This window comes from Varroa destructor, unplaced genomic scaffold, assembly GCF_002443255.2.
Source record: "Varroa destructor unplaced genomic scaffold, Vdes_3.0 BEIS01000007.1, whole genome shotgun sequence".
NCBI lineage: Eukaryota > Metazoa > Arthropoda > Arachnida > Mesostigmata > Varroidae > Varroa > Varroa destructor.
The window spans coordinates 3410805-3435044 of record NW_019211460.1 but is presented as its reverse complement, the minus strand read 5'-3'; the positions used below and the strand labels follow the sequence as shown (position 1 = coordinate 3435044).

Sequence of the window (24240 nt, the reverse complement as noted above, 5' to 3'; positions counted from 1 at the left end):
ACCGCCTGTTATGAACGTTTTTTTGTCCGAACATTAAGTAAGGGCAACGAATATATTAAGCGCCCATAAACGTATGTATTGAATGCGTGATTGATAAATGTTTTTCGAGAAAGGTTGTGTTTTTCAAAGATCGTAAAGATAAACAAAAGCTACAATTTTTACTAGAGTTAGTTATCTGACACTCTGTTTATTGCAGTGTATATGCATACAAAACACAAAGCTATCAAAATACACAAATCGTGGGTGGTGGCATTTTGTTGGGAATATGTGTGTTCGTACTATAAAAACCAGTTTTATTTATGGGTATATAAGTAAATGTAGCGGTTTTTATCAGGCAGTTTTAGCTGTAGCTGACAGTATCATTGCGTAACTTGAATAGGAAGAAGTTGATCACTGGTAGCTAATTTTATTCCGAGGTAACTATCGTCGTAACCTACCTTTGTTATTGTAGTCACAAGCTTGATGCTTGGCCACACATACGAAAGGACACATTCAGTGCCATTGCTTTAGGGCCTTAACACCTTATTCTAGCACTTCTTAAAATTGGGTCCTATAAGGGCTGGCACCTTTTTTAGTAAATCATAAGGAACTAAAAAAAGCTTGTGTTAATCATTAATACTGTTTCAAGCTGTTAAAAGCGTGTGTCATTTTAATCCGGCCAGGTGGTTTAATTCTAGAATTCTGTTGTTCTAGACAGCTGACTGTGTTATTTGTTGCGTGAACACGGTGGACGGTTGTGCTGGTGAGATGGCTGCTGCTGTGTACTCTGGAAAACAGAAGAAGCAGCCATCAGGTTCTCGATATATTGACCTAATACGCCGTTTTCCGATTTTAGCTTTAGATTTTCCTCCTTCACGCTATCGACCCGTTGCGAGAGATCTGTAAAATATTAACACATCTGTCTAGTGTAAAATCAACTTTGGTTTATTGAGTATATTAGTTAGAAATTCGAATCTTGATCAAATGACAAATTAAAGTAAAACTAAATCTTATTTAAACACTAATATAATCCAATATTATCTAGATCGGAAATTTTGTAAAATAAAATTACGGGTTAAAAAAGTAAGTATCATCCACATAATAGCAAGCAACTGTTACTGTGAAAAAAAATCATCAAAAAGATCAGATGATAGGGAAAATACTAAGAACGGTTATACACGACACTTAACATTCAAATAGCTAAATTTCGTCTTGTTCACTAGGGAATTATTGTTATAATTTTGATCAAGAAATACTCATGTTGATACCATCAAGCGTGTTTTGCAATTCCAGGACTTGCGAAATCAATCGAGATTTTTCTTCTATTTCATCTGTGTGCAGAGAGTGGTCTAATGCTGGAAAAAAGACAGTAAAAACAAAGCTGTAAGACTATCCTCTATTTACGCATTTTCGGTATTTTTAGGAAATCGAGAAATGTGAGTAGATTTCATTCTGGGAAGAAATGTAATCTCAAAGTATACTATCGCGTTTTATTCTAACAGTGTAAATCCTAATCTTCAGTTATGACACAGCAGCTGTGCGCTTTTGTTTTAAACGAAGCGATTGCAATAGATTTTTACCAATCTTTGTTTCTATATAGATTTTTTTATATATTTTATATATAGATAACTTTTTTTTAGTGTTGTTTAATATTGTTCTATTTAATGGGTTTTATTATTAGAACATTAGGACTTAATAATAAAGGTTACAAGCTTACACGAAAATGCTGAGCCATCATGATTTTCCTCCTCAAAGAATAGTTGTTCCTCCATAGCTCCAGCATCGCGGTGATCACCAACCCTGGAAAAGAAACGTATGTATGGTACATATGTGAAGCCTGTCCTAATTCTCAGTTAATCACTACTTAGAACAAAATAATTGTATTTCTACATATGGAGGTAACCGAAGTCAACGTGGAACTAACGCTAATTCGTCACTGATATAAGTTGCGACGAGAATGGAGTTCGTGTAAATATCATATATCGTCTTTCGTTAACGTGTTTTTTTTCTCTGTCCACATTATATATATATATATATATATATATAAATCAGCCATGTTTGACGATGTTCAGTTTTATATATGACAAGTAGTTATGCTTACACTTACTCTTGCGGCTGCCCATTCCGATTTGGTACTGGTTCTGATTTAACCTCCTCTCCATCTTCATCCGCTAGTGGAATATCGTCAGTATCAGCTAACCCCACACCAATTGCTCCGGTTTCCGACATCACAGACGGACTACGACGGGATCGCGGTATTCCAGCAAATGGTTGTTCTCCTTAAATATATAAATAATCATAAGAGGCTCGGTATCGTGATAACTGATGCAAACTAGCTATCCGCAGAAAACATCCCAATGGAATTTTGACAGATGATAGGCATATAGATGTAACATTATGCTGCACGTCAATCACCTCACGTTTATTAATGTCCTTTATAATCGAACTGGCATACTATTCCATACCATACTGGCATACCATAGAAAATTCGGCTTTTTTTATTTGACTAAAGATTTTTCGACATTCAAGAGACTGATCTACGACTTCTGGGCTGCTCTTTTGTTTTCTCTTTGATTTTTCGTTAACCTTTTTTTCGCACGATTATTTTTCTTGTTACAGTTGATTCATAAGAACTCAGGTTGAGAGATATGATAGATATTATTACTAGATATACCACGTGCGAGTACTTGATATGCAACGATACTATAACAATTGAAAGCAAGTTTATTTTACCAAGACAACATCTGTTTTCAAAAGGAAGGTCATCTCCGACTGAATAACCATTTAAAGCAGGGAAATAATTAAATCAGTAAAAAAATAGTGGCGCATGATTTTTTGAATTATTAATTACCTTTTCGTACACAATTTTCATGCGTAAAAGGTGCGCTTTAATAGGTAGAGTAACGTTTGCTCGAATTGTTTGCTAACCATAAAAAAATTACTGCAGGGGAGTTGTCGTGACATATATTTCTATACATAATAAATTTATGATAAAGAAACTAAAACTTCTTTTATAAATAATAAATAAAATAAATAAATAGCAGTTTTTACAGCTTTGAAACAACTGCATGAGAGGGTCTGTCAGGGTAAGACCCGTCACTTGTTCGAACTGTTACGAATTGCGGAAACTAATCTGACAGCGCTTGAAGCTGTTATCGCTATTACACATATGAGCATATCCCTCATAAGAAACCTATTTTTTATATGCTATTATCATTGTTCTGACTTATTGCTAGCCAACTTCCTGATAACAATCTAGTTAGATTTTTCGTTGCAATGCCTGAGATCAAACAGAAATGTTCTTTACGTAAACGTTGGTCAAGCGCTCAACTCAGTATCTAAATGTATACAACTTACATAAATTTTGACTGTCAACTGCAATTAATTTAGTGGATAATACACATGCGATCCTAACAACACCGCGGGTCTGAAACACGTTAATAGGATCTTCAGTGAAACATATTCAAGCCTGCTTTTTCTCCAATTAACACGGAACGCAACCGCTGTCAACACTGACACCATACACACTGGACACGCATAGACCTGCACACTAGAAGGTTTACCAAACAGATACCTACTGACGGGTGGCCGGGCGGCCGGTCGGCAAGACAAGGCACACAAAGGCACACCACTGGTAGAGCTGTTCTTTACCTTACCTTGACCCGTTGACTGCTGTAACATCGACTGCTAACAAAAGCTACACACAAACAAAGAGTATTAACGCATCTTGTAAAGGCAATACGAGCATTAGCTATATTCCTTAGAAAACCGACAACATGCAATGGCGTACAGCAGGGTATTTTGATTACATAGACACACATTTATTATTGTTGCTACTCCGCAGTATCAGTCCTAAGGTACAGAACTGCACAACACCGGTTGCATGTAATAAGAACCGAGAAAAAATCCTTTCATTGTGCGAAATATCAAAAAAGCGCATCGAAAACTACGGTTCCATGGAAGAACATTAATTGTTGTCGAGATCAAATTAAAAAAACTAAATTACGAATAAAGCGACATTTCATAATGATAGAAATATTAATTATTATACACGATATATACACCATATAGCTAAGACTTTAGAATTCTTTTCTGCTGTTACATATCGGCGATATCTGTCTTGAGACATCGCATTGTTATTTACAGAATCTACGTCACATTTGCGATAGTATGCAGGATAGTACGCATATTCCGAGAAGAACCGAAAATACGCTGATTCCGCACGTCAGTCATTTCGCTATAACAGAAACTTTGGATCTATAATTAAGATGACACTGCTTTCTGACAAATTCTGAAGAAGACAGTGAGGCAATCACTGAAGAGTAGTACTGATAAAATTAGCAGTATTAAGAACCGATGTTTAGTCATCGGTACGTAGCCTGAAAGAATTTTGGGAAAAGATACGTGTTCACATATCGAAATTGAAATCTTGTCGATACGCAAAAAATTTGAGGCAAGATTGATTATTGACCATATTATACGAAGTATTAAATGCTCCCTAGAGGTAGCAATGTATGTCGAATACGCTATTATGACAAATCATCACTGATGATTGCATTCAGGGTCAGCACTGAAGTCACATATACTTAATGCAATCTCCTTAAACGATTAACAAAATGCTTGAGACTATAACATCAGCTAAAATTTGTTAAAACACTTGAATCAAATAAACATCTGGAAAAATTGCTTCATTGAAAAATAGCTGCGCCGAATTATTAACAAAACAATATTTGTTCGACTTAACGATGCTGATGATGCCCGACTCAAGGGAACGATTGGAATTACGGCTTGCATACAGTTATAGATGGGACATATTGTACTACAGTTTGGATAGAAGGCGGTCGAAGGCACTCGCTCTTGAGCTTCATTTGATCTGTCATTCACTGCGTATCGCGCGCTCGCGCGGGTTCCTTCGCCCGTCTTACCTCAGACTCCATGTTTAGGATTAGTAGCACCTGTCTGGGAAACCATTTCTGTTCATTCAGGATAAACCGCCAGCCGGTTTTTTGTATCGCAGTGTCACAACAAATCAGTGAAAAGTGAATTTGAAACTGAAATTTAAATTTGATGAGATTGTTGGCTTTTATTAATTTTCTATTTAATTCGAGCACTAATGCATTCAAATGGTCAAACATGTAAACAGTGTGACTGCGTAGATGAAAATCTGCTTTGCTCTACTTATTGTTTTGGCTAAAATAGAAGTGCTTCTCCGCCGATTAAATAATTAATTGAAGAAGGGCAGATTGTTCGTAGAGAGGATTAATTTGAAATCTCTTCTTCAGCTTAAATCAGATTCTCTTCAGTGTTATATCGAGGAGACTCAGAAAAGGATTCTTTTGTTCTTTCATTCGGTAGAGCACTGAGTCATCGATATATAATACATAATAACGTAAGTAAATAGACTCAAGATCAGCACTATATAAAGTGGCAGGCATTGGGTTTTATTTTTATCGTAGCTTCTGTATGTACGGCCAAAGTCATGAAAGTCTAGTTCATGCAAATTATTTCGTTATTGTGTGTTACATTATGTAAGCAACTCACGTATTATGGAATTTGGAACCATGTATTAATGCTTCCATTTGTGAAACGTCGTACAATTATTTATGAGGTTTATATATGACAACTTGTCTATTTTCAACATTAGACAAAACCATTAAGTTTGGAAGCCTCAACGTACAAATTGGGTATTTTCTATTATGGAATATCCTGAATATCCTGATTGTTCGAAGCCAACGAATTTATGCCAGTATGAGCTGTAGTTACTACCTGCATCTTACAAAGTTTCATAGCTTTTTTACATATAAAAAAAATTAGTCCATAATAGTAATGCGTTATATGTGGCTTTAATAATTTTTTTCATTTCACATCCTCGACAGAATTTCTTTTCAGAATTCTCCAAAGTCTTTCGACATCTATTGGTATAGACCACGGCATACCGGCCCACACCAATTGCTTATGTGTTATTATATTATTTTATAACGGTGACTTCCTTGCAATTTTCGTGATGTTTTTTAGACACTGGGGTATTTAGAGACCAAGATTGACCTTTAATTACATTCAAGTGCTTAGCAGCCTATGTCGGCCCTAGTTAAGGTTGGAACTGTACCACAGCGATCGTTTTCGACTTACTTCTATATTTCAAAATTGATTATAACATGTACGTTCTTCGTGATACTGTTCATTCACAGAAAACTGATGTAAAAACTGGACGAAGCTAAGGATATTAGTGAACGGTTTCGCACATGGCAGGGCGTCATTATTATTTAACGGAATCTTACCCGCAAGAAACATTTCCAAACTGCCAGAGATTTTTTTAGGGTTGATGGTATGGTAACCAAGTGTGGTCAAGGACAGTACTATATAATCAATTTCAAAAAAAACAATTATTAAGCTTTCACCAACAAGATTTTCCCCAGCAACATAAAGCGTTTTTCCCTCCAGCATGTCAGAGGCAGCTGTAAGCCCTTAAGTTTATCGTAACTAGGTAAATACCATTAGCAAATACTAGTTTTTCGTTTGCCCACTAATCCTCTAAATTGCTGCTAAATTACTAATATATGGCGAAATAGCGGAAAAAATGTCCTGGGTAAAAGCTATTCCAAAAAAGCTATGAAGTACTATGGAATAGTCACTTGAGATGGTTTTTATTTATTACAGCCCGCAGCCTTAGGCCTGATGGGGGCAACACACAGTAGTAGCAGTGGTGTTGCGGCTGGAGGTACCCTGATGGCTCGCGAGATAAAACAACTTCGCATGATGGCAATGCTGGATCGGAACGATGTGGCCAGGATGATTATCGAGGTAAACGACGCTGGATTGAACCTAGGCGGAAGAGAGGTGGGTATCAACCCGTGAAACTTCAACCTGACTCGCACAAAGGGTAATTTAGAATAATAAGTCGATTTACGTAGAGCTCTACGATTCCGGCCTCTAAAATAAAGGTGAAGAATATTCCCGTCGCGGAGAAACTTTACTAGATATAAAATATTTTTATTTCCTACTAGATCAGCTACATTGGAGTATAACGAAGCTATTTTTGGTAATTTTGTAAGTTGTGTCACCTTTCAATATAAGTAACTTTTAAATCGAACTTCTGACAACTTATTTTAGTCAATGTACCGTTCATTCACTTCGATGATTTTTTCAGTCCTTCACAGAAACCGCACAAAAGCTGCACAGGAGTTAGCAAGTTGATCGTTAAGCTGATATTACTGTATGGAGTCTTGCTGGAGTCGGTTCAAATAACACCTCACACACAAAGAAATCCGAGAAACTGAACTCTAGACTGCCATCCGATCAAAAACCCTGTAACGTTAAAGTAATATTTATAAAATGATAAAATTTGAAAATATGGAAAATGTCTAAAAAATGCGTATGTGCTCTTAAGGTACTTCGAAAACATGCAATTAACGGTAGACACACTTACACTAACTGCTGAATTTTGAACTGCGTTCCTGGGGTGACTGCATATGCACTAGTAGCATTTCAAATTAGTTTCAGAATTTGTACAGTCGTAGTTATCTGTAGCTATTTTGCCACCTTGGGGCGTTCGTGCAGTCGTGTTAACCAGTTTGTTTACGGTCCCGGATAGACTATGTTCGGTGCAAAAACAAACAATGAAATGGCGCGTTCCTGGCTCAGGCACGGCAATGTTATTACATATATTGGTTACCTATAGTCCAGACTAATCTAAGCACCACCGTTTGTTATCTACTAGCGCTATTACATGCTAAAACTTCTCTTCTATAATTCTTAACAATTATTTTTAGAATGGAGCTCTGTAACGGAGTAGTTGGTTTACTTTTCAATTGAAAAGATTTATAATCATATTTTTTTATCTGAATTGGAAGGTAAACGTTAAAGTCGCAGGATATTCGGATGACCACCTCTTGTGGCGAAGTGGAATTCGGTTTCGTTGCACTGTGAAGGACCTTCAGTCCGGAGAAGAACTAACTAAGGTGCAATATTTATGAATTATGTCAGGACCCAAAAACATGCAAGTTTCCTATGTAACATAATTAATACTCTTATGAATTAAATGTTTGCGTGACTAAAAGCAAACTTTTTGTTATTTGTGGAAAGCACCATCGTAGGGAACTATTTCACAAAACTTACTACGTACATATGTCTGCGGCTGGTTCACGTTAATTTACATTTTGTAGGAAATTAATCTCCGCCAATTTATTACCGTCTACCACAATGTGATGGTAAACAAAAAGCTCCTTAACATTCCGACAACTCAACAAAATGGAGCAAAGAAAGGTACGTCTTCTATTCCTTTATCTGCGAGTCTGTAGAATGGAGTAACAATTACCGACAGTAGAAATTTTTTTTCAATTTTACTCGGATGCTTTTCGAGCCAAGTAAATCGCCTTCTGTACCAAATTAGAAAATGTGGGCTTCTTGGAGTGCCCAAGCGTTTCGCTCTGGAAACAATAGGCCATTTTGTGAACTGAACCTTTGCCAAGAGGTTTTCTTATTTGTGCAACCTTGGTAATCGCTTGCAGAGGATTCCGGACAGCAAACTCAGCTCGCCGAGTTGGAAGGAGAAGAAGAGGATGATCATTTATGTTGTGTTTGTCTGGAAAGGGAACGCCAGATCTCGCTGCCTTGCGCACATTCATTTTGTCCATCCTGTATACATGAGTGGCAGCTGCGCAGTAATGCTTGTCCTTTATGCAGGTAAACTTGTTCTTTTTAGTAGTGTTCTGGATGTTCAATACTTGCATTATTCCCATTTGCTGTGTACTAATAATTCAATCGTCAAATCATCTGCTTTCCAATTAATTAAATAGGCGAATACTGAGTATGTGATATTCACATCATTTTAACTATGAATATTACTATGACAAGTACTTACACATTTTTCATCAGTTGCATTATTCGTTAACAATTCCCGCCTTCATAAGACTTACATAACTAAAAAAGTTGCTTGTATCGAATTCGTATGTGCACACTAAATAATGGCCGCTGATACAGTGGATATATTTTACTTCTAATTGTGTCCCTTCCAGAATTAAACATAAGGTTTATCCATGAAGCCACTAAACCAGTAGGATTTTCTACTAGCTTGCGTATTCGTCTCCGGTTGATTAAGCCCAATAGGGTTACTGTTTGATCGTTTAACCCAGCCTAAACGAATCGAAATAAGACCTCGAGCCTCGGCTGACAAAATCCAGCGATAGAGTATCACTATCGAGATTCAAACCAAAATGTCGTTCCTCCTTCACCCTTTTTGATACCACTCACTATATGAGCACTGAGGGAACCGTTTTATGCTCAGTAGTTTCTCTGGAAGGCCGACATATTTCTCAGCTGCATTTTCGTAAAACATTCCGAAGTTGTAACGTAACTAATGTAGCCGTTACCGTGCATAACCTTATCGCTCATTTACGATTTTTCTGCAATTATCCCGTTTTCAGGGAGGAGTCAACGGTTGAGGACCAATGGATACTTGAAGATGGTCCAGATCTAACCGAGATGGAGAAGGAACTCAAGACGACACTCGTAAATCTACTCAGATCATTTTAGCATTTATTATCAACCTGACCTGGAAATGGTGATTGAATACGTCTATCAGAACGTGAACGTTCAACATCATAAAACAGTGCAGTATAGCTTCAAATGTTTTCTAAAATCATATACCCAAAATAGAGATATGAGATACGGAACTACAGAAACAAACATTTGAACACGACTATTTTAGATAACAGAATGCAGTGTTCAGCATAATTACTCAGCTCTTGCAAGGTTCGAATCTGCTGCTCGTCTTTTGAAGATGGCATTCTAGTGTACATTTACGGGTACCGTCTGTACAGTAAGCATGTCGGTATCACAGTGTCTCCAGCGGAAGAATGCCACAGAAAATAGATATAGAAATACCAAAAAAAACCTAATTGCAGCAAGAATATTGTAGAAAATACTTGATCGAACAAATGAGCTTGAAACTTGGAGTTCATTATTAGGCAACTCAAAGTGATGATGACGGAGTTCATTATTAGGCAACTCAAAGTGATGATGACCCAGAAAGGATTATAGCTAGGTGATAATTGAATAATAATTAGAGGAAACAGAGGGCGGGTGCTAAGGGAGAGATAAGATTACTTACAATGATGGCTATATTATTTTAAGTACCGTTTGTCATTTCGGCTTATACAATATGGGTCTAGTTCGAGTCCACTTAACTCCAGCCGTGCTTATTTTTCGTCTCTCGTTCTTACCCTCCACTAGCTGTTTCATCAATAATACCTGCCTCTGGCAAAATTTAGCAGTCAGAAAAGTGTTCCTCTTTTATGCTTAAGCCCAAAAGTCTCAGACCGATACATTAATCCCATACCGCGCAACTGGGTGGAAGAAACGATTCGGCATTGTAGCTCACGGGTAACCCAGTTTTCCTGTTGTCGCTTACAGTGTTAATATATTAACGTTAATCTGTAGTACCTTCCAGACACTACTACCTTACGAGCACTCAATGCCCTTTTTTTGTTAATTGAAACGCTACTACAAAGGTCGTCTCTTACGCAATAATATGAGTTCCTATTTGAGGTGAAGACAGAAGTAAATACGTGGTCGAATTTATATACCCTTTATACAGTTCTGTAAAAATCAATTGTTCAATTACTTATTAGCTGTCGTTGTTAGCCTTTTGTGCTGTTCATGCTTGGAAGGGGTTTCCCTGTGCTTAGAAGAAAAGTTAACGGCACTGTTCATTATAATGACTGCCAAAGATTTTCAGCAACATCGTTGCCATCTACACTTTAGCAGATGCGGCTGCAGCACCGTTGAAATTCGGAAGTGATATATATGCAGTCGAAGCTCGAAATTAGAAATTTTAGTAGAATAAAAACGGTTACCGTTGGCAACTCTTTCTTTGTTTAAGTCAATTGAGTACCGTCAAAAATGATAGTCGTGAATGAATTGAATATAAAAAATCTGCAACTACAGCTTGTAATGATGAATACCATTGCTGCGGACGAATATTGTACATTACTAGCCTTTGGTCTGACCAGACATCTATGACTATTTGTGTAAGAGATCCCATCAGCATAGGGGCCATTACACGTCCTTATTTTACTATATTTTTTAATAATATGATCTTATTAGATAATAAATTTTATTTGAAATATAGTCTTTATTTGTATACTATTATTGCAGTGCGCATTAAGTTCTGCAATGTACATACATTGATTATGTTTATATAGCATAATACATTAGTTAGCATGAAGTTGTCATAGTTTATACGACAGCAACCGTAGCGAATTGCTGTACACTACTAATACGGCAGAATATATACATGTTAGTAATGACCGTTTTCTAACTAAATGGCTTTAAAGTTACATATCTCATGTAATAATAGTCATTTTGGGTCGGCGTTTATGTTGTTTGAAAGCAGAGGTTTGACCCCTGTAGAGGTGCTAACATTATTGGAATGCTTTATCCAGATTAGAGTGCCTTTAAGAATATGTCTATAAAACTTTGCTATATTTTACAGTTATATCACGATAAAGGCGGAAATGCTGCATACCAATAAAAAAAAAAGTTGTGCTGTTTGTGATCAAGGTACATTACCGAAAAAAATAGCCTGAAAATGGTTCTATCACTTTCTTTCTGAGAATTTCGATGTGAAAAGTGTTTCTCGTAGCGGCCTATCAGCTACGAAAAAAGCTAACTAAATTATTGCGAAAGTTGAATGCGGCCGATATGTGAGTAGCTATGAAATCGCCGAAGAAATAAACATCCACCGCCAAACAGTTTTAAGCCACTGGAAAAAAGCTGACGATAAAAAGACATTTGATATTTGTGTGCCACAGGGATTGACGCAAATAAATGTACTTGACTATGACTATATTTCCATCTTTGAAAATCTAAGAACGCAACAAGATCGAGCCATGTCTGAAACGGTAGATCACGGGTGATGAAGAATGGATTACATATGACAAAAATGCGCGAAGAAGATTATGGTCTGTTGCGACATGTGGATTGGTGCCGAAGAAGGTGATGCTTGTGTGTGAATCAGAAAGGAATCGTGTATTATAAGTTGTTGCCACCTGGTAAACGATTAATTTAGAACGCTACTGTCAACAATTAATGTGATTACAACAAGCTATTAAAAAAATCGACTGGAACAAAGTGAACAGAAAAGGCGTTATCTGCCAAGTGGTAATGCTAGACCACATGCATCTTTAGCAATTCGGCAGAAAATGAGAAAACTTGAATAGGAAATGTTAATGCATAGCGCAGATCTTGCACCATAAGGCAATCATTTGTTTCGGTGTTTCCAGAATTTCCTTAATGGTTCTAGCGGGGCGATGCAAAAGTCACTTATCACAGTTGTTTGCTTATAAATTAGAGAAGTTCCACAGTGATGGGTTTATATATATATATATATATATATATATAAACGCTAATAAATAATATGCTGAATGACAAAATAGTATAGAGTTAAAAGGACGTGATTTTCAAAAATAAGGTTGTACTTTTCACCTGGCTTCGCTTTTGAATCGTCGTCTCTAAAATTGGCTACTTATATCGTATATGATGACAATAAAAGTTTATGCAAAACAAAGCCGTCAACACTCGTTACGCGGGAAGTTACCCGAAATCGCCGTTTCTTTGATTACCAATGGTGCCGTGGTTGAGATCATCATTGTTCGTTGTTATCGATCTAAGTATGTGCAAAGCGCAATAGCAAAGCAGTAACTAAGTCTTCTTGGATATAAAATTAGTAGCTTAATTTTTCGTTGACTATTTTTTTTTTATCACCCTGCGTTTAACGTAACCATAACTGATATAAATAGTTGTCACTGCGTATAACGAGAACATAGGGCAGGAGGTACTCATAAAAATATGCTAACATATCGTTTATCGAGAAATATAGTTTAGTGAAAGTTAGTTATAAAACTGCATTCATCATGCATCCTGAGGTACATATGCATATTTAAAGACAGACTAAATATAGTAAGTATGAAGCGACGGATTCTTCTATTATTTTATGTACTAATGAACACGCGCTGTACTTCATTTTAACATACAAATATAGTGTACCATTTAACTGATATATATATAAGCTTGTTCTACACATGTAATAATGTCATGCAATCGCAAACTCAGATTCGTATCTTGACCAAATATTATTTTATAGCTAGACACAGTAGCTGTAACAAAATAGAGACCCTGTTGCCATTCGCGACAAGAATCTTCAACTTTTTCTCCAAATAAAAACGGGGATGGTGGCCATTTAGCATTTTTAACCACCCACGTTGAGCTTCCAAAAGCAATGAAGATAATTTTAGTGCACTGCACAGCACAATGTACCATTCGACCGATTGGTTATTCTTTGCTAACTACTAAAGATGAGAGCAGACTTGGTGGTTATTTTTTAAGTAAAATCCATTTGTTTTTGGCGGATAAATTCACTTGAGCTACCATTGCAAGAAAATGGGGGGTTCGATTAAGTTTTTGAAACAACATTTCTGAAAGAATTAGTAAGATCGCGAAAAACTAAATAGTAGGAAAAACCCTTATTTCAATCGTCAGCCATGAGCGCTAACGGAAATAAAATGTATGCGCAATTACTTGAATATAAATAAAATTCAGACTTTGTTTTGTACGGGTCCTTTTCTAGGGCGTGTGGTAGCAGCGACTAAAATGGATTGTGACGGAGTAAGATTTGACAATGAGGAGCAAAATACCTTATAGGTTTCGTCGACTGATCTTTCCCTTAGTATGAAATCTTTCCGCTAATAATTTGAACTAGGATTGTCGAATCTATTAACAAAGACAATTTCATAAGATAGTACAACCACTAAAAATACATTGACAAAAATATATATATATTCTACACAGAATTTCAAAAGCGACTTCTTCCTACGGAAATGTTAGCGAAATCTGTTATTTTCGCATAGGCCCTTGCTGATCATCCTATCTTGTTTTCTGCGACATGATATTACTAACAAGATACACTAGGAATATAAAAAGTGAAAGTAGTTCTACAGAACTTGGATTAAAAAACTGTTTTTCTCCTAGATTTTAAGATCAATTTATGGTTGTACCACTTTTTAGTACCTTTTGTTGAGAATTATATTTTTATTATATTGTATATAGCTTTTTTAATTTATAATTTTGATAATCCTTACTTATACAGCAGCGTCCCGTTGATACACTGACAAATATCTGCAGATTCGCGGTAATATATAAAGTTAGCGCATTGCATTTAAAGCACTGCATGTGAGCGAAATTCTAGTTTCTAATTAATATTAAGTAAATACTAACACTATCTTATGGCGTCCATAATGGAAGCATCCCAGCTTTCACTGATAAAAGCAATTCATTCGAGCTTTATGCGCTTTTACCTATCTTTTGGTAAAATCCGTACTCTCAAACTTGGACATTGTAAAATCTAGGACCACTAGTTTATTCTTTATTCATTACTTCTTTACACATCACTCCTTATAATGAGTTTTAAATCTAGACAACAGCAAGCAAAGTGGCTTTCAAGTGACATGTTCCTTTGGTATTCTGCCGAATTCATAGCCTCGCTTAAAATTGTGTTACACACATTGAAGTAGATCATTAAGCTTAGTTAAAGTCAGAAAATGGTTGTTCTGCCATTAAAGAGTGACTTGATTTCACTTATAAAGTCTTTGTTTCAAATGATGCAGTTTTTTGATGAAGTATGAAGGATCTTGCCTTAACCAGCTTGCCAAAATATGTTACTCTGCCTAACTTTGCTTATCAAACGCAAGCAAGCCTTAGGATTACACAATCAGTCTTCAAGTTGGGATCACAATAAGAAATGCGTACCAAGACAACGATTTTCAGACCAGAAAAACATAAGCCTTTAATAATTTTATAACAGGCTTTTTTTATGAAAACTTTTGATCTTGGTAATAGGCTGTTCCTTGAATTATCTTGATTCATGACTGATTTAGTTAAAGATTTTGCAAAGAGGTACTGCGAGCACTACGCTCCGTAAATGTCCACTAAAAAATAGAACACCATCAATGCAAGTATAAATGACCGTATTATGTACACTTCGCTTGACAAACGATTAGAATATGTTCTCTATAGTATTTACATAGGTGACGTGTATCTGGTCTAGTCAAATTACAAAGAAAAGCCTTAGCGCCTGTTTCGAAAATACCTTGATGTATGGAAAAAATGTGTAAGAGACGTACGGCCTTCCAGAAATTGCTCTCAGATCCAAAATAATTTCATTAAGCGTTAGAAAGATCACTTTTCCGACATAAATGACCGTTAAAGCGCGGTATAATATTGTCATTTACAATTTTTTGTCAATCCTCTGGAAGCGTAAAGGGATTTTTAGTTTTCTACGAATTATATATTCTGGTTATTATAAAAACAGAATTTTTGGTAATTTAAAATTTTGTTGTTTAATTTTTTCCTTGTCGCCACATGAGCTCATTTCAACTGATTTAATTACCTCGGTATGGTAAACGCACTTCCAATACGTAGAGGCCAGTCAGTCATAGTGGTAAAGAGATACATTAACTTTAAGCTCTCCCTGAGAATTAAATCACTGATAAGAAGTATGTTATATTATATATGTACCGTTATTATTAGATTTGGACATTTGCTGTTATAAATATTTGCGACACACGAGCATATCGCGAGCCTTTGATCGTCATCGTCCACAATATTATATATATACTAGTATTAACTGATAATACGCGTGACAGATGGTGAGATTACCGCTTCCGATGCTGCTGGTGACTTAAAGGCACGCACAATATTTTTTATTTTTATGTCAAATTTACCGTCAATGGTACATCAAATGAATCCTAATGGCAGTTGGTTCAAACGTTGACAATTGTTGACAAATGTTGACAATTGGAAGTCTAGTTTCAAAACGCAGACGACAGAGTATCCGTTTAAAATAAACAGTTATGAGGCAAACATATATTTGCGAACATACTGGGAACCACGAAAAGATAAAAAATTAATGACTTCGCATTTATAAACAAAAAAGCAGGCAAATTATTTCAAGGAGCCATTCCGTGCGTCTGTACAGCTGCCTTTTGAACCCTAAAAAATCAATTACAGTACACAGGTACAGTGACATCCTTTATTACGGCAATAACTGAATAAAAAAAAATCTTGAGTTGATGCCTGTTAGTACATACTGCAGAATATTTCGGATGTCAAACGCGAACGAGCCTAATCTAGTTGGACTCGAGGTTGCGATGGGCTTCGAAATCTGAAGTGAACTTTAATACAACGAACTGCATTAAAGCGTCGTCTACTGCCACTATCAGAATGTAACCAATGCAATTAATTATCAACCACTCCCTCCGCGTTTGGTTTTATGAAGCGGCTGCGACGTCTACGACCACGCCGCTGTTAATGTCAATGGTTATATTATTCGTCAACGTTATTTTCTCGACATTATGTACCAGTATATCGGAAACGTAGATTCATCTTCCCTAGAACGAGCAAACTTATGTAATAGCCTTATTTGCAGCATTACCGCCGACTACTGCTTAGAAATCGATCGTTAAACGATAGCAGGACAGAACATAACGCACATGCAAAGATACAATAGGTAATGGGCGAGGAGGATGGCTGCTGTTGGTGCCATGGCGATCAAATATCGTCCACCGGACATATCAGCACCACTTCGATGCATACGCGCCCATTCGAGCATACCGCCTCGGCCTGCAAGCGCCGTCTGGTGGCGCCGCGTTAAACTAGCTTGCTGCTTCGTCATTGCATGATGGAGTCTTTCGGCCATCAGTGTGCTATAGAACGCTGCCCTGCTTGCTGCCACGATTCAGCATAGAGTTGTAACGAAACTAGTAGTAATAAGTAGTGGCATCGGTGTTAGCTGATTGAAGACTGGCGTGCCTCTGCGGGCCCACCTTGCTCGACACACTTAATTTCGTTTGCGTAGAGAGATTCCGACGTCTCAGAAACAGAATTTTTGAAGAATGAAACTCAGAAGGTTGTTTGTGCTGACGGGCCTCGTAGCCCTCGTAGCGTCGCAAGGTGAGTTAATGAATAATGAGAAAAGATCGACAAGATGACAATAGTAACGACGGAGACAACGACGAGGACTATGATGAGGATCATGATCATGCTTACTGTTACTCGTTGCCTTTTTCTCGTTGTCGTTCTTATCTATGCTCTTTTCATGTGTGAGCTTTCAGTTCAGCTGTAATGCTTTCGGATTTGTTACTGTATAAATAAAGACATACCCGCCTTTAAAAAGCAAAGCAGCTGTCTTGCTTCGTTAATAACGAAGAAGAATAAGAAATTACTCGCAGAGTAATTGCACGTGAAGTTACCCTTCTTTTTCGCGTTTTAATATTTACTGCGCAACTAAAAACAGGCGCCGTAAGAAAGCTCAGACAGAAATACAGACAGTACAGAAATAGATAACGAACTGTTAGATGACTCTAACCTACTACTTTACCAATACAAAATATTTCGAGTTTTACATCCGATACCACTGGGTAGCAGTGTTTCTAATAATAGGACACGCAAGTATGTTTCTATGCCACTGCCTCAATTATAAGCAAAACTAACTGACTGTAGCGCGTCTGTTCGAAGAAAACCGACTGTTGTAGCTGTTTCTGGTACAGGCGTACGAAACGCGGTGTCATTTACTTGTATTTGTCGCCATTACCTCTCCTACGGAGAAACCGCCTACCATGCTGCTGCTATATCCATAGGCATACAGTTGCTTACGACTTGTCGCGAACAGCTCAAAGGTCCTAACAGACGATATAGTATTTGCCGGCTGGTTTTGTTATTAGACTACAAATGGCGCCTCCAGGCCTTTAATACTAATATTTTCAAGAGCCAAGAAACCATAGTCTCAAAGTGCATATATACACACAATGTAGAAATCAAGAGAATAAATAATTGGAGATCGAGTTGCCAGTTAGGAAAGGCTTCACTAATTAGCAATTTAATTCATTTTGAGTTTCTCTTCGAGAATTGTCACAATGATAAGAAAGAATTGATGACAGTAGAATATAGGAAGCAGATTATGAGTGACGATACCGAGCTGGTCGTTAGTGGTTCTGGCCAGTGGCCGGTCATGAGAATGACCTGGATGATGGCAATGATAAAACTAACAAGGTAGCCACTGCACTGCTTTGTCGTTATTCGTCTTCTGCGCGCATGAAGATTATAGTCATAGTGATGAATTATCTTGGCACATAATAGGATAAGATGGGTGTAACTAAATTTCCAAGCTGATATTATGTGACATTTTTATGTTGCTATGACAAGATCGATATATATCTGGCCAGAAAGACATGTCAGTCAAATGTAGAGTTTAACACCAACCGTCGACATATTGTCGCACTTTCATCGTCGTTCTCAGTGAAACTGATCGCTTAGATCGCACTTTTGTGATAAGTAAATACATATCGTTTAGCTGAAATGGGACTGATAGCCCAGCAATAATCTCTATCGTTGTTAAATTGATACAAAAAAAAAAAACTATTTTGCATTTGAGAGACTATTCGATGGGGTATTGCACAAGTTCTGAAAAGAAGAAAAGATAAAAAAAAGCGAGCAAAACATACCTCTGTCGTGTTTACCGACTGCCTGCGAACCTCTTGTATTGTAGAGGCAGAGTCGTAATCAAATAGGACATAATATGATTCCTTTTACGCACTATAGAGTCTCGTAGGTGCCGTGGACAACAAGCTTAACAGTGTCAGTACAAGTTATCGGGCAGTAGCATTTAGTGTTTGTTACAGCCGACGTAGTGATATGTACGGGTCATTGTTTATTTGCACAGTCATTAGAGTGATGCGGGACTTAAGAGGGAGTACCTGAACAGCTCAATGCTACAAATGGTTTCCTACGAACTTGAAGTACGTTACTTATACATGTTTGAAGTTTGCTTAGTCACTATTAACAAAAGGGTTACACATTTGAAGTACATCATACATTGTGAATGCATGATTTTAGGCGGATACACGTCTATTATACCTTGCCACACGTACGTATGTTAGTACCTATATAACCCGCAGCTGGCGCTAATTGCTGTTAAGGGCAGTTTGCTTGAAAGGCAGACAAGTTTAAAGCAGCGGCGAAACTAATTATTGAACGCTGAAGTTGTTGTTGCCAACTTGGAGCAATGCGCTTCAACGAGCAAATGCGTTGATATCGTAATAAACAACAATAACACTCTGCTGCTTCTGCTGATATGGTCGGTGTTGTTTCCTGAGCTGTTATCTGGCTTGTACCAGGGGCTGTGCCCGGCTGAGCCATCGGTATGGCGACTGATACAGTTCTTCGTTGTAGTCGCTCGTTACAGGTTTGTCGCTGCTACTGCTGCTGGTTGTTGTTGTTACTCGCTGTCTATTCACCGTTACTACTGGCTTAGCTAACAATAATAACCAACAGCGAACCAGCAACGGTCGTATGAAGGAATACAGTGGTTAGAAAGATAAAGCGTCAATGGAAGTGTTTGTACGCAATTGCCTTAGCAGTCAAATGGATCGGCACCGTCCAATGAGCAGGGAAAGGAAAAAACACTTATTCTAGGATAAACCTGTACTACAAAAATCTTGTGTTCTCGGTTGGGAGTAGAATCTACAAGTTGAAATTAAGTCGTAGGTATATTCAGGTACATAGGTGTATTCAAGAACTCTCTGGCGTTATTGTTTTGGTTTAATTCTTAGTTCAATACACGCGTGGTTACGTCACACAAAGTATCGGGTCGACGAAACCTTAAATGTAAGACTGACAGATATGTGTGACCTTTAAGGCGGACTCTCTCCTAGAAAATTAATCTATCAATTCCAAATGAATGTAATAAGCTAGCCGATCGGGAAGCTCTGTTTTTAGTTAATAGAATAAAGCATTTCCTGAAAATACTTCAGATAATCTACGCATCTGCTAGCATCAACTTACAGTTTTTATGTTGCTATGTATTACAACTTTTGTAGCGTTTAGTTTAAATAATCTGTTATTACTAATGTTCATCTAGTACTTCTACTGTCTTCTCTGTACATTTGGCTCAATCCGCTCAAGGGAACTACGTTGAACAATGTTATTAAAGGTCGTTATTCCTCAAAAAACAATGCAATTTACCGTTAGCAAATATGGTTAAGGCCGTACCACCTTCTGTGTCAGCCAGCAAAACAGCACACGGGACATGGAGAAATAAGAGCAGATTAAACGATGCGAGCAGGAAAGGGGTTCTTGGACACGAGAAGGCTTATAGCCGCCGCTCGGCTCCGGGCATCCGGTTATGCGTCCATGTATTCAATGTTAGATGAAACGCTGCGACAGCCTTTCACGCCGAGGATTAGTTATTAATATTATTATTATACACCCTTTTGCTTGAAGAATTAGATGGGAGGCATGGCGATGCTGTCCACTGTAGAATCACTAGGCGATCGCTTTCTCTCTTTTTCTATTTGCCTATTCGATGACGAGTAAAGAAAAACTGATATGCGTATCTTTAAGGAACACGTGGTAGTCGCGAATACCTTCGATAGCTACTGGGTGGCTATAGTTTTATACGTAAATCAGTATTATCGTCGTAATATTAGAAATTTATTAGTTTGCGATAAAATAGATGTACGCAAAACGCTACCAATTAAACGCACGACAGTGCACCACTTACGGAAAGCGGTTATTGAACTGATGTATATGTACAATTTATTGGCCTAATTAATTGTATTCGCATCTCTTGAAACTGTTATATAGAAGGTTCTTTATCTATATCGTCTCTTTTTGTTAGGGGGCTACATTGTTTTTTACGATTTGACGGTTGTGTTAACCTTTTTTGATATGTTCTTTGTCATAGAATCTGTTGTACGCCAAGGTTCGAATCAGTATTTCTCGTTCATCTCGGGAAGTAGAAGATGATGATGGTTACATCATAACTAAATTAAATCTGTGAATCGAACGTGCTATCTATGTAACTTATGTAACTTTCGTTTGATGATTTCCTAGATGTTGCTGGAATACTTTATAATATCGAACTCATGCTGTACCATCATCGTCATGAATAACAGAAATCTTATTTTGAAGGCTTTATCACATATTTTTAGTGTGATTAATCGTCGGTGATTGAGCTTTAGGGACATTTAGATTTACATTGTTTGAAATAGTAATCAGTGTGTTAGCTGTAGGGTGAATAATCATCTACAAATCTGTCGAGGATCCACCAGTTGCGTGACACCAGTATCCTTGTGTAGGCCGTAAGGCCTTGAAATAGGAAAAATGCATTTAATACATTTTGAAAATTAGTTCGAAATATAAATATGTTAATAAATAATAATTTGTATGTGTGGAGGAATATATAAATAAGGAAGGTTACTGAGGTTGCTGCCGACTCAATGCTACACACATCTGTATATAAGGAACGAACAGCCTTACCCAGTGGCTATTTCCTGATGTCCTTGTTCATGTCTTGTTGACCTCATCTACCCTTGTCAGGTATGAGGATTTCTTAGTAACGGAACAAGCGATCTTCATCAAAAGTTGTCTAAGTTGCTCATTGAAGGCATCTACCCAACTGTATCTCTAATTATTGTATTACGTTATAGACTTTTGCGGCAACCGTGATTTTTCTGAATTTCTCTAGCCAGATTACAGTTTCTGAGAACCTGACGAGTTCGGAGCGCTTGGCTATCTTTTGTTGCAACTATGTTTATTTTCCATGTCATACGATTTCGTGCAAGGTAATTAAAGTATGACTGTTATCTATTTTTTGAGTTCATGTCAACATTTTTCTTATGCTGCCATTATGGGACTACTTGAACTTAACAAACTAATTACTCAGTTTGGCAATCAGAAAAAGATTACTCAGTTTTGTTTTTCCTTACGAGTATAAAGGACTTACGGCATTTTCAAGCCAGAACTATTAAGCTCAAAAGCAGGATATAACTTTAAATTTCTTCTATTTAATTTCAACTGCAGCCTTAAGAGTGATGAGGACCCAATTGGATTGATTAGCCAACTCATTACTGAATAATATTTGAGATTTACTTTATTAAATTTTGACGCGTTTCGTTATGTATTAGTTTTTTTACCATACATTTTTGCACATGGTTTACTTTTACCACAATGTAGGGTGATTACAAATAAACTTAACAAACCACTCATACTGTGTTAATCATAATTTTAATTAGATATAGAGGAAATGCTCGGTAACACTATAACTTTTACTAAAACGCCAAATTCTTAGGCAAGTTGAACATGTGTGCGCTGACAGTTTTGAAAACGGTTTCTTTATCCATTTTGTTTTCACCTATTTTAGGCTTAACTTTAGAAGGAAAAATATTTTTATGGTGAATCATAAAAGATCATAGGCTTTAATAAATAAAAACGTTAGCTCTACACAACAGGAACAAAATTAAAGTTTACAACAAAAAATTAAGTCAACTCATTTTACTGCTAGATAACGTTTTTTCATAAAACTGTTGAGATTTTTTATTAACGTTAATACATCTATGTTGCCATCTTTAGTTACTTGTTCTATTTTCAAACTGTGTAATGTCTAGTTTGGTTTTTCAAAATTAGCAAATATAGTAGCATAATTGCAAACAGGTCATTGGAAGCTCTAGATAATTGAGCGAAGAAAAATATTACAAGACCACAAAATAGCGAAAACATAACAGAGCATCATTTTGAATCAGGATAATTAAACAATGGAAGTACACTGAGGAAATTGGTGAAGTAATGTTGGGAAATCGTTAAGACGGAGTAATATGATAACGCAGTAGCACAACAGTGCGACTTGAGTCAAACGTAGTTGGAATAGGGTGGTGAGTAGAGAATTAAAACTAGAAAACTGCAATAGAGCAACAAGGATAAGTGCAGCGGAGTAACGAAGAGAAAGGAAAAAAGTTAAAATAATAGTAGCAGCAACGAACTTGGGTTCGGGATAAATAGACTGTGAATTTGCTTTAGCTTAAATTGGGAAAAGTGACAGGGTATTGCACACTGTTTCTGTATACTCAGCATATATAGTGTATAACGAAAAATGAATGAAGAAGTTAATAAGTATTCATAAGTAAACGTGGGAGTACGCCGTAGACGCGTTCGCTGGTGAAACTGCGGAACGGAAATCCGGGTAGAAATCCATAAGCATTCTTTCATCCGGAAATAGTCTAATAATATAAGCGAAAATGGCAAAAGGCACAGTTCCCTACCAAAGTAAAATGTAGTTATATTCTATAAAGCTTTTTTTCAGCGTTTGATGTTTATTATTGAAAAAATAAAAATATTTTTATAAAATGGTGGTCCGATTTGCTTTGATGGTCTTTACCTACACATCTCACGAAATATTTACAGTAAACATAATCGCTGTTCCCGTGATAAGAGTTTTATTATTTGGAGGGACTTGCGAATGATTTAATTGGATGGCTTAATTGTTTCTATTGGATCTGACGTCTCTAAGACCGTTTATTGCAGTTCTCTATACTACTTGTTTAAGATTATCTAATATTTTACTTTTCAATTCGTCCATTTTTATGCTCGATGCACAAACTCGTGACCTGTTCGCAGAGTTTTTAAAGGCACGACTATACATTTATCAAAGGAAGGCCTTTTAATATCACTCGTGTCCATTTGTTTGCATATTATTACATAACAATAATATATGAATCTTACATAATTTATGAAAACAAGCAAATCTATTTTATATAAATGTTCCTATTGTACATCGATCTGGCAGTTCATGTTTTTATTTGTGATGCTTTGGCAAGCAATAGTGAACGTAACAACTTTGTTTGCAGGGAGAATGGCTCATTTAAAAGGACTATTTATTACATATTTCCCTACGCGTTCATTATGTATTATTATATTTTGTCTTTATAAAGAAGGTATTCTCTTGGTTTCTATCCCACAAATAGAAAAATAACAGATACTGTTGAGGCTAGCTTATTTGAAAATGACGTCAGACACAATTAGTGTGTTTCTGCGCTGTGTGATCATTATGGATATTTATATATAATAACAGTATTTAAGGAGGAACCAACACCGATCGGTCTTTTTATCAAATAAATTATTTATAAGTGTACATACATACGTAAAAACAATTTGCTGAATAATAATTAAAAATTAATTATAGTATTACTATGATCGTTTCGTTCCTAGCTACTTTAATAAACGCGATCAATAAATACTACAAATTTACTAGCTGCTCGAAGAATTCAACAGTAACTGAGTTAATGAATTTGCGCCAAACAAAACAAAATATTTTTTGCTTTAGTTATAGACCAAATTACTCTAAAGGACTATAAAAAAATTTCATTTCTTTCTCAC

General features: G+C 36.7%; 3 protein-coding genes across 12 annotated transcripts in view; 2 read left to right on the top strand and 1 right to left on the bottom strand.

Annotated features, from left to right (window-relative positions):
- Nucleotides 1–155: 155 nt before the first annotated feature.
- Nucleotides 156–19074, bottom strand: LOC111254300 (uncharacterized). 5 transcript variants are annotated; one of them, XM_086974391.1, is made up of 5 exons: nt 18534–19074; nt 2087–2258; nt 1697–1779; nt 1248–1334; nt 156–879 (listed from the first exon to the last, which is right to left on the bottom strand). In XM_086974391.1, exons 2-5 carry the CDS (start codon nt 2206–2208, stop codon nt 707–709), a joined length of 465 nt encoding a protein of 154 aa, XP_086830517.1. In that variant the 5' UTR covers nt 2209–2258; nt 18534–19074; the 3' UTR covers nt 156–706. The 5 variants fall into 5 exon arrangements, with proteins under 5 accessions (XP_086830517.1, XP_086830516.1, XP_086830514.1 ...); XM_086974390.1 differs by lacking the exon at nt 18534–19074 and adding an exon at nt 4724–4872; XM_086974388.1 differs by lacking the exon at nt 18534–19074 and adding an exon at nt 3558–4667.
- On the top strand, nt 4930–11821 carry LOC111254491 (RING finger protein 141-like). Of its 5 annotated transcripts, none has more exons than XM_022815384.2 (7): nt 4930–5368; nt 6168–6304; nt 6637–6816; nt 7830–7937; nt 8142–8241; nt 8487–8661; nt 9402–11821. In XM_022815384.2, the coding sequence occupies exons 2-7, from the start codon at nt 6302–6304 to the stop codon at nt 9508–9510; spliced, it is 675 nt and encodes a 224-aa protein (XP_022671119.1). In that variant the 5' UTR covers nt 4930–5368; nt 6168–6301; the 3' UTR covers nt 9511–11821. The 5 variants fall into 5 exon arrangements, with proteins under 5 accessions (XP_022671119.1, XP_022671121.1, XP_086830513.1 ...); XM_022815385.2 differs by lacking the exon at nt 4930–5368 and adding an exon at nt 5571–5725; XM_022815386.2 differs by lacking the exon at nt 6168–6304 and having other exon boundaries at nt 4933–5368.
- The window catches only part of LOC111253735 (lysosome-associated membrane glycoprotein 1-like), a 10114-nt gene continuing 2500 nt past the window's right edge, over nt 16627–24240 (top strand). The window contains exon 1 of one of the 2 annotated variants that reach the window (XM_022813604.2): nt 16627–16983. In XM_022813604.2, the coding sequence (XP_022669339.1) occupies nt 16926–16983 (58 nt within the window). In that variant the 5' untranslated portion in view covers nt 16627–16925. The remainder of the gene's footprint in view (nt 16984–24240) is intronic. The other variant, XM_022813602.2, reaches the window with a different exon arrangement.

Bases quoted from the DNA above. Each gene is read 5' to 3' on its own strand.
- LOC111254300 (XM_086974388.1), bottom strand. From the start codon at position 3,660: ATGTTACAGCAGTCAACGGGTCAAGGTAAGGTAAAGAACAGCTCTACC. The intron at 2,259-3,557 runs GTAGGTATCTGT...TATATATTTAAG, and splicing joins GGCCGCCCGGCCACCCGTCA to GAGAACAACCATTTGCTGGA. The intron at 1,780-2,086 runs GTAAGTGTAAGC...TTTCTTTTCCAG, and splicing joins CGGAATGGGCAGCCGCAAGA to GGTTGGTGATCACCGCGATG.
- LOC111254491 (XM_086974386.1), top strand. The intron at 8,242-8,486 runs GTACGTCTTCTA...AATCGCTTGCAG, and splicing joins ACAAAATGGAGCAAAGAAAG to AGGATTCCGGACAGCAAACT. The intron at 8,662-9,401 runs GTAAACTTGTTC...TCCCGTTTTCAG, and splicing joins AATGCTTGTCCTTTATGCAG to GGAGGAGTCAACGGTTGAGG.